The sequence below is a fragment of the Panicum hallii genome, chromosome 2, assembly GCF_002211085.1.
Source record: "Panicum hallii strain FIL2 chromosome 2, PHallii_v3.1, whole genome shotgun sequence".
NCBI classification, from domain to species: domain Eukaryota; kingdom Viridiplantae; phylum Streptophyta; class Magnoliopsida; order Poales; family Poaceae; genus Panicum; species Panicum hallii.
The window spans coordinates 51471175-51486759 of NC_038043.1; the positions used below are offsets into that span (position 1 = coordinate 51471175).

General features: G+C 51.6%; 3 protein-coding genes across 3 annotated transcripts; all 3 read left to right on the plus strand.

The window, feature by feature from the left end:
* The first annotated feature begins 187 nt into the window (after positions 1-187).
* Positions 188-8338, plus strand: LOC112881251. Its single transcript, XM_025945925.1, has 13 exons — positions 188-1119; positions 1368-1478; positions 1565-1755; positions 1840-2050; positions 2288-2525; positions 2658-2808; positions 2951-3287; positions 4666-5559; positions 5751-5861; positions 6036-6229; positions 6348-6796; positions 6893-7046; positions 7115-8338. The coding sequence occupies exons 1-13, from the start codon at positions 276-278 to the stop codon at positions 7493-7495; spliced, it is 4266 nt and encodes a 1421-aa protein (XP_025801710.1). The 5' UTR covers positions 188-275; the 3' UTR covers positions 7496-8338.
* Positions 7526-12634, plus strand: LOC112881252. Its single transcript, XM_025945926.1, has 6 exons — positions 7526-7552; positions 9339-9816; positions 10496-10646; positions 11210-11721; positions 11871-11994; positions 12263-12634. Exons 1-6 carry the CDS (start codon positions 7526-7528, stop codon positions 12291-12293), a joined length of 1323 nt encoding a protein of 440 aa, XP_025801711.1. The 3' UTR covers positions 12294-12634.
* A 926-nt stretch (positions 12635-13560) lies between these two features.
* Positions 13561-15570, plus strand: LOC112880200 (cysteine-rich receptor-like protein kinase 6). Its single transcript, XM_025944709.1, has 3 exons — positions 13561-14038; positions 14657-14777; positions 15024-15570. Exons 1-2 carry the CDS (start codon positions 13639-13641, stop codon positions 14764-14766), a joined length of 510 nt encoding a protein of 169 aa, XP_025800494.1. The 5' UTR covers positions 13561-13638; the 3' UTR covers positions 14767-14777; positions 15024-15570.
* Positions 15571-15585: the final 15 nt, after the last annotated feature.

Here is a 15585-nt window from a genome sequence, read left to right on the forward strand (position 1 = left end):
AGCAATCAGCCCGGTGACTGGCCAACAACCCCGGCAGGCACGAGCATCCACCTCGCCCGCGGTTACGAAGCGAACACAAATTCCATTTCTGTTGTGCTCAATCCGGTCGTCGACCAACCGCCGTGTAAACTACCCCCGCGCCTTTGACCTCGCCCCGCACCAAAATCCACTTGCTGACGCACCAGCACCAATTGAAAACTGCCACCAACGATCCTCTTCTTTCTCTCGCGTGCTTTCCCATTGCGAGAGCACAGGACCTCGCGCGCTCACCCGGCATGGCCGCCGTCGTCCTCCCCAGCCGCCTCCTCTTCCTCCTCCTCCTGTCCTCGCCCTCGCTCTTCGCCGCCGCCCAGTACGCGGAGTACTCGTGCAATGGCACCACGGGCAACTTCACGTCCGGCAGCGCCTTCGCCGCCAACCTGGACCGCCTCGTCGCCGCGCTCCCCGGGGACGCCGCCTCCTCCCCGTCCCTCTTCGCCTCGGCCTCCGCCGGGTCCGGCCCGGGCGGCACCGCGTACGGCCTCGCGCTCTGCCGCGGGGACCTGACGGACCGGCGCGCCTGCTCGGCGTGCCTCGCCGACGCCTTCGCCAGGCTGCGCCGGCTCTGCGGCGCGGACCGAGACGCCACGTTCTACGCCGACCTGTGCACGGCGCGGTACTCGGGGGCCGACTTCCTGGCGCGCCCCGACGACAACTCCCCCGTCATCAACGGCATGGACGCGAACGCGTCGACGTACCCCGGCTGGGACGCCCGGAACGCCACCAGCCGGAGCTTCTTCCTCTCCCTAGTCAACACGCTGTTCGGGGAGATGTCCATGTACGGCGCCTACAACTCGTCGCGCCGCCTCGCCAGCGCCGTCATGTTCATCAACGCGCAGCTGCCCACCGTGTACGGCTTCGCGCAGTGCACGCCGGACCTCGCGCCCGCGCAGTGCTGGAGCTGCTTCCAGGGTGTCGAGGTCCTCAACCGCCAGTGGTACGACGGCCGCGAGGGAGGGCGCATCTCCGGCGTGCGCTGCAGCTTCCGGTACGAGGGGTACCAGTTCTACCAGGGCACGCCGGATGTCAGGATCGGCGGCCGGCACGGCGGCGAGTCCGCGCCGGACGCTGGAACCGACGGTAAAGCCACAACCTTTTCTTTGTTTACTGTATCACTAGCGACGAAAAACACGACTGCTTATGTCACATGCATGCATACATTTGTTTCTCCAACTTGCAATTTCAAACGATTATGTTAGTGTTGCCAGTATGTTCTTTGTTAGTTGTTACATAATACTAGTACTTGTCTGTTCTTCAGTCTTAAGTTGCAACCACTCAATTAGTAGTGTGTGTTGTCACTAAATTATGGCTGCTAAATGATGTACTAGGAAGCAGCCACAAAAAGGCCTTGATCATCGCTGTCGTCGTATCAATCACGGTTGTCTGTGGCTTGCTGCTCGCCTGCCTTCTGATCGTCAGAAAACAAAGGAAGAGAGCCGGTAAGAAGACGAAAGACAGCAGTTATCCTTAATTTCAGCCACAAAAAACTGCTGAATTAACGAGCCGGAAACCTGCAATGATCCAGGAAAGACGAGGCTGCCGGTGCAGGCACATTCCCGGAACAGCTCCAAGACGGAGGAGGCGCTGAAGCTGTGGCGGATCGAGGAGAGCACCTCGGAGTTCACGCTCTACGACTTCGCCGAGCTGGCGGCCGCCACCGGGGGCTTCTCAGACGAGAATCGGCTCGGCAAAGGCGGCTTCGGCCCCGTCTACAAGGCGAGCTGATGACACTTTTATATCAGGTTCGAGTGCTTGCTGTTCACATGTGAGCAAACATGACTGACTCTGATTCTGCTGCAGGGCAAGCTGCCGGACGGTGCCGAGATAGCGGTGAAGCGGCTGGCGGCGCATTCCGGGCAGGGGCTGGAGGAGTTCAAGAACGAGATCCAGCTGATCGCCAAGCTTCAGCACACCAACCTGGTCCGTCTAGTCGGTTGCTGCGTCCAGGACGAGGAGAAAATGCTCGTCTATGAGTACATGCCCAACCGCAGCCTCGACTGCTTCATCTTTGGTACTACTCGTCAACCTTTCTGTATCCATTTTTTTTCAGAAGGAAAATTTATTAATTCCAATCATTGTTAAAAAATAATATTTGAAAGATTCCCGATCTCTATCTGACCGTGCTCGTGTAGTTGGGAAGAGTGCGGAGGGATCCACTTTTGATTTTAAATAGTTTTAGTGTTGTGTTTATCTGAATCCACCACTAATTTGAGCTAATTCTGATCTTATCATCTCTATGCGCATACAGACCAGCAACGGGGGCCATTGCTAGACTGGGAGAAGCGGCTGCGTATTATTGAGGGCATCGCCCAGGGCCTCTTGTACTTGCACAAGCACTCCCGGGTGCGCATCATCCATCGAGATTTGAAGGCCAGCAATATTTTGCTTGACAAAGAATTGAACCCCAAGATCTCGGACTTCGGCATAGCTAGGATCTTCGGCTCCAACATGACCGAAGCCAACACCAACAGAGTCGTCGGGACATAGTAAGAGCAACAACACAATGCATCGCAGTACTGATGAGCACAATTTATGTGTAACTTTCATTTTCTGAAATGTCCATTCACCTGTAGTGTCTCTGTCTTGCCACAACTGACGTTCCTTTCTGATGCTTACAGCGGCTACATGTCTCCCGAGTACGCTTCGGAGGGCATCTTCTCGATCAAGTCGGACGTGTACAGCTTCGGCGTGCTGCTCCTGGAGATCGTCAGCGGCAAGAGGAACAGTGGCCAGCATCAGTACGGCGACTTCATCAACCTGCTCGGATACGTGAGTATCAGCTGTACACAATTGCCACTTCGTCGCACACATACTGGCATACAAACGACATTGCTGACAAAATGGTCGCATGCGTGTAGCCTGAATGCCTTATCTAAAGTGCTAGCTGTTCGATGAATGATGATGGTGGCAGGCGTGGCAGCTGTGGAGGGAAGGGCGGGCGTTCGAGCTGATCGACCCGACGCTGGGCGAGTGCGGCGAGGTGGCGAGCATCATGCGGTGCGTCAAGGTGGCGCTGCTGTGCGTGCAGGACAGCGCCACGGACCGGCCCACCATGGCGGACGTGACGGCGATGCTGGCCGCCAGCAGCGACGGCGGCGCCTCGCTGCCGGACCCGAGGCGGCCGCCGCACTTCTCGCTCCGGGTCAGCAGCAGCGAGGACGGGACGGCGGGCCGGACCCGGTCGTCGTCGTCGCACGCCACCACGTCGTGCAGCACCAACGAGCTCACCGTCACTACCATCCAAGAGGGCCGGTGACAGCGGTGCCCCTTTGGTCCATACCATTCGTTTGTGCACATACATCTTCAGATGGAATGGATCGACCTGAAGTGTGAACGAGAGGTTTAGAGAAAGAAACAAAGGAAGGATCGGGCTTGTGTGTGAATGAGTATACGAGACGTTTAATTTGCGTTTTAGCTGTTAGACCGCGACGTGTCACATGACGATTGTACGCACACACCGCTGTAGAGACAGATGCTAGAATTGATGATGGGCAAGTCGCGGTCGTGGCAGCACTGCTTTGACGGCCAAAAGTTGGACATATGCGGGCCACGACCATTCAGAAAGGTTCGTCCGGATGTCCGCTACCAACGAAGGGTGGCTACCATTGGAAAAGGTCTAAATTGTTTATATTTCACATTCTTTTGTAAAAATGAAATGGAATATGATGTTGTCGGGGAAAAAATACGGCATCGATAGTGTCGAAACAGTGCAAATAAAACATTTTTGGCATTGGCCAGATCAAACCATCGTAAAAGTCTGATTTTCAACCTTTAAATACAAAATCAGATAACAGAGGCCATCCAACCGTCTGAACCGGCTAAATTTAGCCCTTTGTATGCTTTCAAAGGTGGTTTTTTTAATTAAAAATATTCAAATTTAAACTAAAAATTCATAAATAATTTATTTAAATTAAAAAATATGAAATAGGTACCAAAAATTTTATAAAAAATATAACCTATCTATAGGCACTCTACATGTCAGTTATTCAGATCTAATTTTCATATTTATAGTATTTATTTACTTGTAGTTATGCCTATTATTTTTTAATAAATAAGATTCAAATAAAGCAATAATAGATATGTTACATTTTAGAAAAAAAATTGGTACTAGTTTCATATTTTTTAAATTTAAAATGAATTAGTTTGAATTTTAGATCTAATTAATTTTTTTATTTTTTATTAAAAAAATCCAAAACCACCTTTGAAACCACTCAAAAGGCCAAACTTGTCGGGTTTAGACAGATAGTTCTCGTTATCCGGTTTTGTAATTGAAGATTGAAAATTAAATTTTTGCAATAGTTCGAGGGTGTAGACTGAATTTTTTTAAAAAAAAACTTGTGATATGATATGGGTGGAAGGGGAAAAATCGTGCATCACTGATGGCGGTATGTACTTACAACAACTCCTAGCTACAACTTGGTAGTGGTGACATTATGCGGCAGTGTGACGGTGATAGAGCCGCACGAGAATCAGCCCAACATCCAGCTCGGCTACTATGGTTACAAATTACAGGTTCTGTTTTGCCATGTGTTAAGTTGTCAACCAAATTAAAACATCAGCTGCCGTCCTTTGACTAGTGTAGGAAAGCGGGGAGTATATCCACCGACGCCTGAACAACAAATGGAGACCTGCCGCTGATCCTCAGTCCCCAAGCTTCTTCCACAACGGGAAAACAAGAGCTCGACATGGCGGTCCCACCCTACCTCCTCCTTCTCCTGTCCTCTACGCTGCTTTTCCCCGGCGCCGCCGCGTACTCGGAGTACTCGTGCAATGGCACCACGGGCAGCTTCACGTCCGGCGGCGCGTTCGCCGCCAACCTGGGCCGCCTCGTCGCGGCGCTCCCCGCCAACGCTTCCTCCTCCCCGTCGCTCTTCGCCTCGGCGGCCGTCGGTGCCGCCCCGGACACGGCGTACGGCCTCGCGCTCTGCCGCGGCGACGTCGCGGACCCCGGGGCCTGCTCGGCGTGCCTCGCCGGCGCGTTCGCCCGGCTGCGTCGGCTCTGCGGCGCGGACAGGGACGCCACCTTCTACGCGGAGCTGTGCACGGCGCGGTACTCGGGCGGGGACTTCCTGGCGCGGCCCGGCGACAACTCCCCGGTGATCAACGCGCTGGACGTGAACGGGTCGACGTACTACGGGTGGGACGCCCGGAACGCGACGAGCCGGACGCTGTTCCTGTCGCTGGTGGGCACGCTGTTCGGGGAGATGGCCATGTACGCCGCCTACAACTCCTCGGCGGCGCGCATGTTCGCGAGCGCCGCCATGTACGTCAACCCGCAGCTGCCGACGGTGTACGGCTTCGTGCAGTGCACACCGGACCTCTCGCGGGGCCAGTGCTGGGACTGCTTCCAGGGCCTCCAGGACCTCAACCGCCGGTGGTACGACGGCCGCGAGGGAGGGCGCATCCTCGGCGTCCGCTGCAGCTTCCGGTACGAGGCCTACCATTTCTTCGCCGGCATGCCGGAGGTCAGGATCGGCCTGCAGGGCGACGCCTCTTCTTCAGCAACTCCTGGAAGCCGTGGTAATCACAAAGAAACTTCTTTTTTCCCCCTCTCTTTCGTTTGAACCTTGGAAAGACATACTACTGCTTACGGAGTATGTCACTTGACGCACATGTGTTTCTAATAAAAGTTTAATTTCGAGTATATTATGCCATCACTGTGTTCTACATTTTCAAGTCTGTTGTTTTTTATTTTTGACTGAATGATGCAGGAAGCAACCACAAGAAGGTGGTACTTGTAGCTCTCATCGTATCAATCACGGCGTTCTGCGCAATACTGGTTGCCGGCCTTTTGATAATCCGAACACATAGACAACGAGCCGGTAAGGCGACAATGACCACTGCAAGAAAAAAAAATTATCTTCTCCATACTTTCAGCCGTGACTATCGGGGAATTAATGGGGGTTGTTTGCAACGATCCAAATCATCGCATTGACGGATTGGGGCTAGAGTCTTGGAATAATGTATGCTTACTAGCTGAAAAAACTCCAATGCAGAGAAGAGAAAGAAGCTGCAGCTGCAGGCGCAGTCCCGGAACAGCTCCGCGACGGAGGAGGCGCTGAAGCTGTGGCGGATCGAGGAGAGCAGCACGGACTTCACGCTGTACGACTTCGCCGAGCTGGCCGCCGCGACGGCCGATTTCTCCGACGACAACCTGCTCGGCAGGGGCGGCTTCGGGCCGGTCTACAAGGCGAGTACAGCGAGCGGACGCGTCCTGCGCTTCCTCGTCGTCGATCACCTAACCGTACCGTCCTGAGCAGCCATGGCTGACTCTGTTCGTGGCGTGCCAATTTCATTTCCTCCTGCAGGGCAAGCTGCCGGACGGCGCCGAGATCGCGGTGAAGCGGCTGGCGGCGCACTCGGGGCAGGGGCTGGAGGAGTTCAAGAACGAGATCCAGCTGATCGCCAAGCTGCAGCACACCAACCTGGTCCGCCTCGTGGGGTGCTGCGTCCAGGAGGAGGAGAAGCTGCTCGTCTACGAGTACATGCCCAACCGCAGCCTCAACTGCTTCATCTTCGACCGGCAGGGGGGGCCGCTGCTGGACTGGGAGAAGCGGCGGCGCATCATCGAGGGGATCGCGCAGGGGCTGCTCTACCTGCACAAGCACTCCCGGGTGCGCATCATCCACCGCGACCTCAAGGCCAGCAACATCCTGCTGGACAAGGACCTGAACCCCAAGATCTCGGACTTTGGCATGGCCAGGATCTTCGGCTCCAACATGACGGAGGCCAACACCAACAGGGTCGTCGGCACATAGTAAGACTCTAAGACTGTAGCTAGCAACACTTTTTATGTGTGCAGTGGTGCATGTTGCTATCATCGTGACACACATTTTCTTTGTGCCTGTTCTAGTGGCTACATGGCTCCCGAGTATGCTTCGGAGGGCATCTTCTCGGTGAAGTCCGACGTGTACAGCTTCGGCGTGTTGCTGCTGGAGATCGTGAGCGGCAAGAGGAACAGCGGCCACCACCACCACTACGGCGACTTCGTCAACCTGCTCGGATACGTGAGTTCACATCAGATAAACGCCATTCATCCACATCAGCATGTCTCATTAAAAGTGCCGCGTCGCAGGCATGGCAGCTGTGGAGGGACGGGAGGGCGCACGAGCTAGTCGACCCGGCGCTGGGCGAGTGCGGCGAGGTGGCGAGCATCGTGCGGTGCGTCAAGGTGGCGCTGCTGTGCGTGCAGGACAGCGCCGCGGACCGGCCCACCATGGCGGACGTGACGGCGATGCTGGCCGACGGCGGCGGCTGCGCGTCCGGGCCGCTCCCGGACCCGAGGCGGCCGCCGCACTTCTCGCTCAGGGCGACGGCCGCCGCCGCCGCCGCCTGCAGCAGCGGCGACGAGGACGGCGGCGGCGGGTCGGGGGCGCGTACGAACTGCGGCACCACGTCGTCGTGCTTCAGCACCAACGACCTCACCATCAGCTCGTCCATCCAGGAGGGAAGATGACTTCTTTGCAGAAACACCTTCTTTCTGATGATGGGGATCGACATGATCGAGCTGCGTGTGAGATGGGAATCAGACGATCGGTTGGGGGTTGTCCGTTGAGGATGAGACGTGACATGTTCTGGAGCGTACCTCTGTTGCTAACTTGCCGTTGTGAGACCGTGACAGGTCACATGGCGATCGTTGCACGCGTGATGATTGTGCACCGCTGTACACACACACATGCTGGCATTGATTGTGGACATGCTGCGGTGCTGCTGCTTTGACGGCGAGGGGTCGGTGATCTGTGGGCGGCAGGGTTCATTCAAAAGGGGTCGCTTCCGGAATCGGGGTTGTTGATGAGTTGGCGGAGCGGTGTTGGGTGACTGTTTGGCGCAGACAATTCAGGCCGTCCAACTGCGAGCCTGATGAATGATCAGTACGATGACTTTGACGCCAAGCTCGTGTGCGTGCGCTGATTCTTGCTTGCAGGACGAAGCAAATGCAGGTTCTCTTAACCAGATAGATGATCTCTCCGAAGCATTTTGCATAGCATTTGCCATGGTTTGTCTCGGTTGATCCTACTTCCTACGCCCTAGCCGCAGTACTGCTGTTTAGGCGGTAGTTGCTGATTCAGACAAACAGGCAGGCGGACCACGAAGCAAGAGAGTGGTCCGGCCCAATATGCAACTTGCCGGCCCAGAATGGTTAAGGCCCAATATGTAATCTGCGTATAACCTGGAGAGCGAGAGGGAAAGAACATGCTTGATGAACGTGGGCAGCTCCAATGTGTGAAAAAGGTGGCATTAAGCAATAAATGCTTGTGCTGAGATGCACCATAGTCATTGTGGGGATGAACTTTAAAGGAATCTTATATCAGATGGCTATAACTATTGCTCCTACCACAATACTAAAAGTTTGTTGCAATATACATGTGACCTTATTTATAATTAAAACTCATCCATATCCTATGCTGATGAGAGGGAGAGGGAGGAGAGAAATAACTTTTTACTCCTTATGATTACACCTCATGCTTAAAGCTCACCATAGAGTTAGGGTGTACCCCATAATGGCTATTGCTCTAGCATTTATTGCTTAAAGTTATCTTTCTACAATATGGTAAGGTCCACCTTAAGCTTGCGGTGAACCACAAGCAGATAAATGTTGTGGCGGTTGAAACAATCAATGCCCATATGTCTATGGCCCACCTTTAAGGTCACGTTGACCATAACCATTGCCCTTGCTAACAGGCATATCTGAATCGAATCATTCCCCTGTGCCTATCCAATCTTCCACGCTGCCAACAAGGTTCTTCGTTTTTGCTCTTTCGTGTAGAGCAGGGTAGCTCGACAGTAGCCGTCTGTTAGATTTTTTATTTTTCAAATAAGCCGTTCGTTAGATTAATTAGGGTCCAGCGTTGATCATTTTGATCTTGTAGCCGTTTCCTGCAGCAGCTCAGTGTTATCCGGGAATAGCAACATGAACTAAGTGTCATGTCCAAGCCAAAGGACTTACCATTATTCAACACGTGGATGTGGTTTCCGAATAGATATTCCAGTCTCTAATCTTTCAACGACCAGTGTTGCATTATTGGACACGTGGATGATTTGCTTCTGTCTTTGGATAATCCGATTGACGCGTGCTCCTGAACAACATGTCGCATGTCAGCAAACTGCAAAGCACGTTTAGTTTAGAGCTTTGGCAAAAGAGAAGGAGAATATTTTGCAGTGGCAGATGCTGACTCTCAACGAACGCTGCCACAGTAGTCAACAGCTTGAGCTTGGCTACGCCACCTCCACAGCTCCACTCCACCACAGATCGTTCTTGTTCAGTCGCTACACTATTCGTCCGTCCCTCGGTCAAACAGACGGGCTCGTCTCGCTCCACCACACAGCCATGCCTCGCGCTTGCACCGCGCCTCGCGCTCCTCCCGGCCCTGGCCGCGGCCGCCACCGCCGCGGATTACCGCCGCCCGCCCCCCTCGCCGCGCCACAAGTGCGGGGCGCAGGGCACGTACGCCCCCGGCCGCGCCTACGAGGCCAACCTGCGGCGTCTCGCGGCCTTCGTCCCCGCCCAAGCAAACGCGTCCACCTGCCGGTGCTCCCCCGGCAACCACGCCGGCGTGCGCCCCGACCACGTCGCCGCTTCGGCCTACTGCTACTGGCGTCCGGACGCGGGCTGGCCGTCAGACTGCGCCGCCTGCATCGCGCGGGCCTTCGAGGAGGCGCAGCGGCTGTGCCCGTACCACAGGCAGGCCATGGTCGTGGTCGACGGCGGCGAGTGCAGCATCAGCTTCCACGACGTCCAGCAGAGGGAGGAGAGCATGGGGCTCGGCAGCGCCGGAGGTAAGTCATCTTTCTACCTCTCCATATAAACCCTATCAATTAGGTCCTGCTGCTCCAGTGAGCAATGCCTTTCAATCTGAGGACTTTGTTTAGTACTCCATGGAGCAGGCAAGCAGCCAAATTTTAAGTTTGGCTCACTGGAGTTCTACTAGCTAGCAAAGCTGTCAAAATTTAGCTATAGCGATTACATGTAGGAAGGGCAAAAGGGTTAAGCTTTGGGAGGTTTTTATTAGGCTAGGAAAATCTAGTTAATTTGGCCATTCAGTAATTACGGGAATTAATAATCTATTGTTCATCATTATTTGTGAACGAGCAGATAGCCAGATGATTGTTCAATGTTCCTTTAAAATATGTGTTGTAAGATTGATTCAATAACAGAATAATATATTTTAGATTGCTCATAGTCATATCATCCAGCTAGATGATGAGGTAGATTGCTAATTATGAGACTTGAACAAGTTCATGACGGTAGTACGCTGCCAATATATATATTGCACGCAGTTATCAAGTCCTCCTTGCTTTCCTTTTGATGTGAAATTCATATTCTACCTAGCCTGCAATTCTTTCTTCTTTTTTGTCTTCTGCCTATGAAAAATTGATCAGAAGAGATAATCTAGCTAAGATCGAGACAAAAACACTGAACAAGAAATGGACACTTAGAAATGGTATATGCTTTCAGAATTTGTGGCAGATTGGGATCATGCATCACATCTCGACTTGCTCCAATATATGAATAAAAAGGAACTGGCACGCTATATGTCGGAGGACGAAGTGTTGGAATCGAAGAACTTTACAGAACGTGCTTCGAAGTTACCAGGATGCCTCACCATGTGAATGTGAAGGATCTATCTATGGCAATTATTGTTTCAATTCGCAACGATGTAAACACCGTTTGGTCCGTGTAATAAAATGCAACTCTGCAAACTCGCTAAACCCGTCAATGTATCGTGTATTTAAAAAGACATGCAAAGTAGAATTTGCTGACTCTTCGAGTCCACTAAGCATATGCACATGTTGTTTCCTGGATCACTAAACACAAAGGAATTAATATTAATACCCAGATTACTCACGGGGCAAATGGTCGTTTCGCTGATCTCACGTGCCAAATTGATGAAGCATTGAACCGTAAATTATACCTCAGCAGAATCATTTACAAGAACGTCAGCGAGCATGTTGTTGAAAACAAAAACAATACGTACGGCTATGAATAACCTATACGTAGCAGCAAGTGGATCGGAGCAGGCAGGCAGGCCGCCAAAGACGAGCGGAGTCGGTGGTCAAAGTCGCCGTCGCCGTCCAGTCGTCCACCGCGCCACTTGCTACACCCCCGCGGCGGCCATCAGCATTTCAGCTCCATATGCTCCGACCAAACTCGCCATGATCTAAAATAAAGCTTTATAATCCATCTCCCTCGCTGCCGTACGTCACCAGACACCACCATGAAGAATCCCTCGCTCCTTCCCCTCGTCGTCGTCCTCCTCCTAGCCGTGTCGCTGCCTCCCACCGCCGCCGGTATGCTGCCTCTCGCTCTCGTCGGCGACGGGACGTCGCCGTACGTCGAGTGCGCCGGCGCCGGCGTCTACGCGGCTAACAGCACCTTCGAGGCCAACCGCCGCCGCCTCGCCAGCCTCCTCCTGGCCGAGGAAGCCGCCCGCGGCCCTTACTACACGGAGCGCGCCGTCGGGTACTGGCCTAACCGGCCGCAGGCCTCCTTCTTCTGCCGGCTGCGGCGGCGCGACGTTGACGGCACCGGCTCCGGCGACTCCCCCTGCGCCGCCTGCATCGCCGGTGCCTTCCTCGAGGTGGAGAGAGAGTGCCCGTACCACAGGAAGGCCTTCTTTTACAGTCGCAACTGCACTCTCGAATTCAGCGAGTTCCGTATCTTCGGGACGGATAGCACCTTCGGTGAGTTCTGCCATGCCTCCTACGACGAAAAATCTTGCCGTTTTCTTCTCCTGCGTGTTCGAGAAATAGTGTCCACTTCACGAATAATTGTCCGCTTGCATTATTGCATATGCTTCCTTTAATGGAGGTTTTTGTGTGTCGTATTTCAGTTTCAGAAGGAAACGTACTGAGACAAATCTTGGCTTCGGGATTGATATTTCAAGCAATTGGATTCGCTTGGCTGTTCTTCTTGCTACTTCAGGAATGGCGCGGCCGGAAAAGAGGCACTATGATGTAAGCCCCCACTTCAAAAGCACAGGACTTTCTGCCACATCTCTTCTCTCATAAATTGCGCTACTTCATGAAATAAAGGTTCATATAAAATTTCTGGAGTGCAGGTCCTTATCTTCTAGAAGTAGATATATGGTTTATTTTCTAGATGGCTGATAATACAAAATGCTAAATATTCCAATCCAAGTGTAATAGTAAAAAAATCGAACTTTTCTTAATATTCATGTGGATCAATACGTTTACTGTGTGCCTCTCAATATTCATAATGCAGGCATCCCACCTCTCTCTTATCTGGAGATTAAGAGATGTTGGCACCTCGGGCACGACTTAAAGCTTCAGCGCCTACTAAGGCAGGGCACAACAGTCAAGCGTGCGCCAATGGATGTTCTCCCAGGCAACTAATGAATGGATACTTTCTGTCCAGATCGCAGGACTTCACATTGAACATTTCAAAGTAGTTCCAATGACCATCATGTGATGTCACCTACTCTGTTCCTGCTTTCATAGAATTTCTTGTACGGCTTATTTGGATGGGCTCATTGGTTTCGCCGGTTACATCATCAACTGTAAGAAATGTGCTCAACCGGCGGCTACGCCCTGTTCTTGTTCTCACTTGCGAAATTAAGATAAATTTTATCTCAAACTTTTCCAATGCAAGTTTTTCTTTATGAAAAAACATAAAGTAAAATACACCGGTGGTCCCTAAACTGGTAAGGGTATGTTATTTAGATCCGACAATTTCGAAACGGCATTTCTGGGTCTACAAACTTTTTAATTATTCATCACGGATCCATATGTATCCACGTGTGAACATAATGCTGACACACACACTAATTGTATGTTCCCGTCTCATTTATCTCCCTTTTCTCTCAATCTCTCCGATCCAACCTCGCAGGGATTGTCGTGCCATCCGTACCGCTCTCTGATCCACCCGCCACGTCCACTAGTGCGTCCATCGGATGACTGGATATGGCACGTACCAGCGCCATCACTGGTGTGGCCCAGCCACCATAGCGGGAGGCACCCTGAGTGGAAGCCTTAGGCGGCCCCAGCAAGTGTGGCGGGATCGACAAGTGACCCGCCGGCCAAGAGGAAGAGGAGGGAGATAGCATAGTGGTGAAGAAAACTAAGGCCAAAGCATCAATTCTCATCATAATCCATGTTGGCAGTTTTGGGAACGGATAGTCAACGTTATGTGCATACGTATGGATCTACGGTGAACAATTTAAAAAATTTGTGGATCAAGAAATGTACTTTCGGAGTTGACGAACCTAAATGACAATCCTTATAAATTTATAGATCCAAAAATACACTTTTAGAATTGACGGAGGTAAATGACACACCTACGAGCGCCGGTGCTTTTTACTTAAAAACGTACCTTAGTCAAACCAGCTGCTGCAGCGCGTGTCAAAGTAGCGGTCAAGGTTGTTGCCGCCCGGCTCACTTCTAGAGTGCTACTACTACCCTGCTATGGGGTAGCAGTCAACAGTCAAAGTCGTCTTCCACGCCGCGCCACTCGCTAATTCCAAGTTGTGGCTTTCAGCATTTCGGCTCTACATGCTTCTTCACCCCCTCGCTGCAGAGTCGCCATCTGGGCTCTGCAAACTTGGTTGCTGCTGCTGCTCCACCACTCACTAGTCGCCCACCATGAAGAATTCCTCGCTGCTTTCCCTCATCGTCCTCGTCGCCGCTTCGCCCCTCGCCGCCACCGCGTGGTCTCGCGCACGCGTATCATGCGGCGGCGGTGGCAGCTACGCGGCCAACAGCACCTACGAGGCCAACCGCCACCACCTGGCGGCCGTCCTCCCGGCCGAGGCCGCCGCCTCGCGCCGCCGCTACGCATACCGTGCCTTGGGGTACTGGCCTAACCGGTTGCAGGCGGACTGGAGCTGCCAGAGCAGCGACGGCCGCGACTGCGCCGCCTGCATCGCTGACGCCTTCGAGCGGGTGGAGCGCGAGTGCCCGTTCAGCAGGGAGGCCTTCTTCTTCGGTCGCAACTGCACTCTCCGTCTTGGCGAGTACAGTATTCTCGGGAGCGATGTCTTCGGTAAGTGCATCTGCATCTCTTGTCTTGCTACTGATGAGAAAACTTCCATTTTGACATGTGTTTTTACAAAATATTAGCAGTACTATTAGGGACGAAATAGACACAAGACAGAACAGGAATCGACTGACACAAGAAAAAACAAGTTGCCTGACACAAGAGGAATCGTGTTTTTGTACAATTGATCACCTACATGGTAACATGTTGCTAGAAGTTATTGAAAAATAGCTTCATGACCGGTGTGGCTTTGAGTCATATGATATTTTCCCCCAGTACTACTATTGCACTTTGCTATTGGTTGAAAGCTGTAGCATTTGTTCCATTTGGCGCATGGCAAAACATGCTAGACCCATACTGGACATCCAAAGTGAGTTGTACTAACACATAATGTCTCTTCGCCCGAACATAATATTGGCACGTCTGTAGTTTACAAACGTAATTTGACAAAGTCATAAGAATTGTATTCAAATATACCATGATGTTGTTTTGTTCCTTTCCTTCCATGTGCGTAGATTTTATTGATATTTATGTGTTTAAACTTTAAACATGCATCTCAACATGTGCTCAAGAGAAATTGTTCAATGATTTACTCAGCATCAGGTTTTCTGCATCACATTTCAGGGAGAATCACGATGACACCTCTGGCTATAGGGATGATGTTTCAAGCATTTGGGCTTGCATGTCTTTTCCTCATATTTCTACAGGCTTGGCGCCATGAAATTAAGAAATAATGCACCGTCACGTAAGAACCCACTTGATTTCCCCAAATATTTACATAGGTTGAACTGCTTCCTGTATAACATTCAAACGAAATTTCTGGGAAACTCCTGTCGGCATGTTTGAAATCTTGGGCTAAGTACAGAGCTTGTTCTTGATTTCAACCTCTCAGAACTATTGTTCAAATATTTTAAATTTTTGTGTATACTCTTAAAAAATTATCTTCCTTTCTATACCATGGAACCATATAAATTCCTCTTACATAATGCAGGCGTCACACACCCCCTCCTCTATCTGGAGATCAATAGATGAGCGGCTTGGCGCACAGGTTTGTGCATCAGCAGTCAGCTCCTACTGTCATGGAAAAGAATACCGAGGCACAATAGCAACGAAATGGAATGACTTGTGTATCTCATATCCTCATCGTAGTCATAGGCAAATAATGAAACGATACCGATTCTTCAGCGAAGCGACGATCTTCATCTCGAAATATGTATGCAACTCCACGGTGCAGGTGTTGAGCTCTCGATGGCATCATACGGACAACATCGCGCTCTATCTTGTTCAAACCATACGTCGAACAACTTGCGTGCAACTCTAATCAGCTGAGACAATCAGGTACTCACACGCCATGTTACGAAAATGAACACAAATCTGCGAATGCGAGGAAGCAACAGAGAGCTAGCTGCTGGACACCATTCGATGTTGATTTTTGCTATGGGACACTACTCAAATACATCTTTGCTGCTGGACGCTCTTCAACTATAGCGATTTGCTAATGGACACCAAGATCAATAAAATATTATTTTTTTATGTGAGGGGAGGTAGAAATA

Excerpts from the sequence above, each read along its gene's own strand:
- LOC112881252 (XM_025945926.1), top strand. The coding sequence starts at position 7,526 with ATGGGGATCGACATGATCGAGCTGCGT. Across the intron at positions 7,553-9,338 it reads TCGACATGATCGAGCTGCGT|ACGGGCTCGTCTCGCTCCAC; the intron begins GTGAGATGGGAA and ends TCGGTCAAACAG. Across the intron at positions 11,995-12,262 it reads CGGAAAAGAGGCACTATGAT|GCATCCCACCTCTCTCTTAT; the intron begins GTAAGCCCCCAC and ends TTCATAATGCAG.
- LOC112881251 (XM_025945925.1), top strand. The coding sequence starts at position 276 with ATGGCCGCCGTCGTCCTCCCCAGCCGCCTCCTCTTCCTCCTCCTCCTG. Across the intron at positions 1,756-1,839 it reads GCTTCGGCCCCGTCTACAAG|GGCAAGCTGCCGGACGGTGC; the intron begins GCGAGCTGATGA and ends ATTCTGCTGCAG. Across the intron at positions 6,797-6,892 it reads AACAGGGTCGTCGGCACATA|TGGCTACATGGCTCCCGAGT; the intron begins GTAAGACTCTAA and ends TGCCTGTTCTAG.
- LOC112880200 (XM_025944709.1), top strand. The coding sequence starts at position 13,639 with ATGAAGAATTCCTCGCTGCTTTCCCTCATCGTCCTCGTCGCCGCTTCG. Across the intron at positions 14,039-14,656 it reads TCTCGGGAGCGATGTCTTCG|GGAGAATCACGATGACACCT; the intron begins GTAAGTGCATCT and ends ATCACATTTCAG.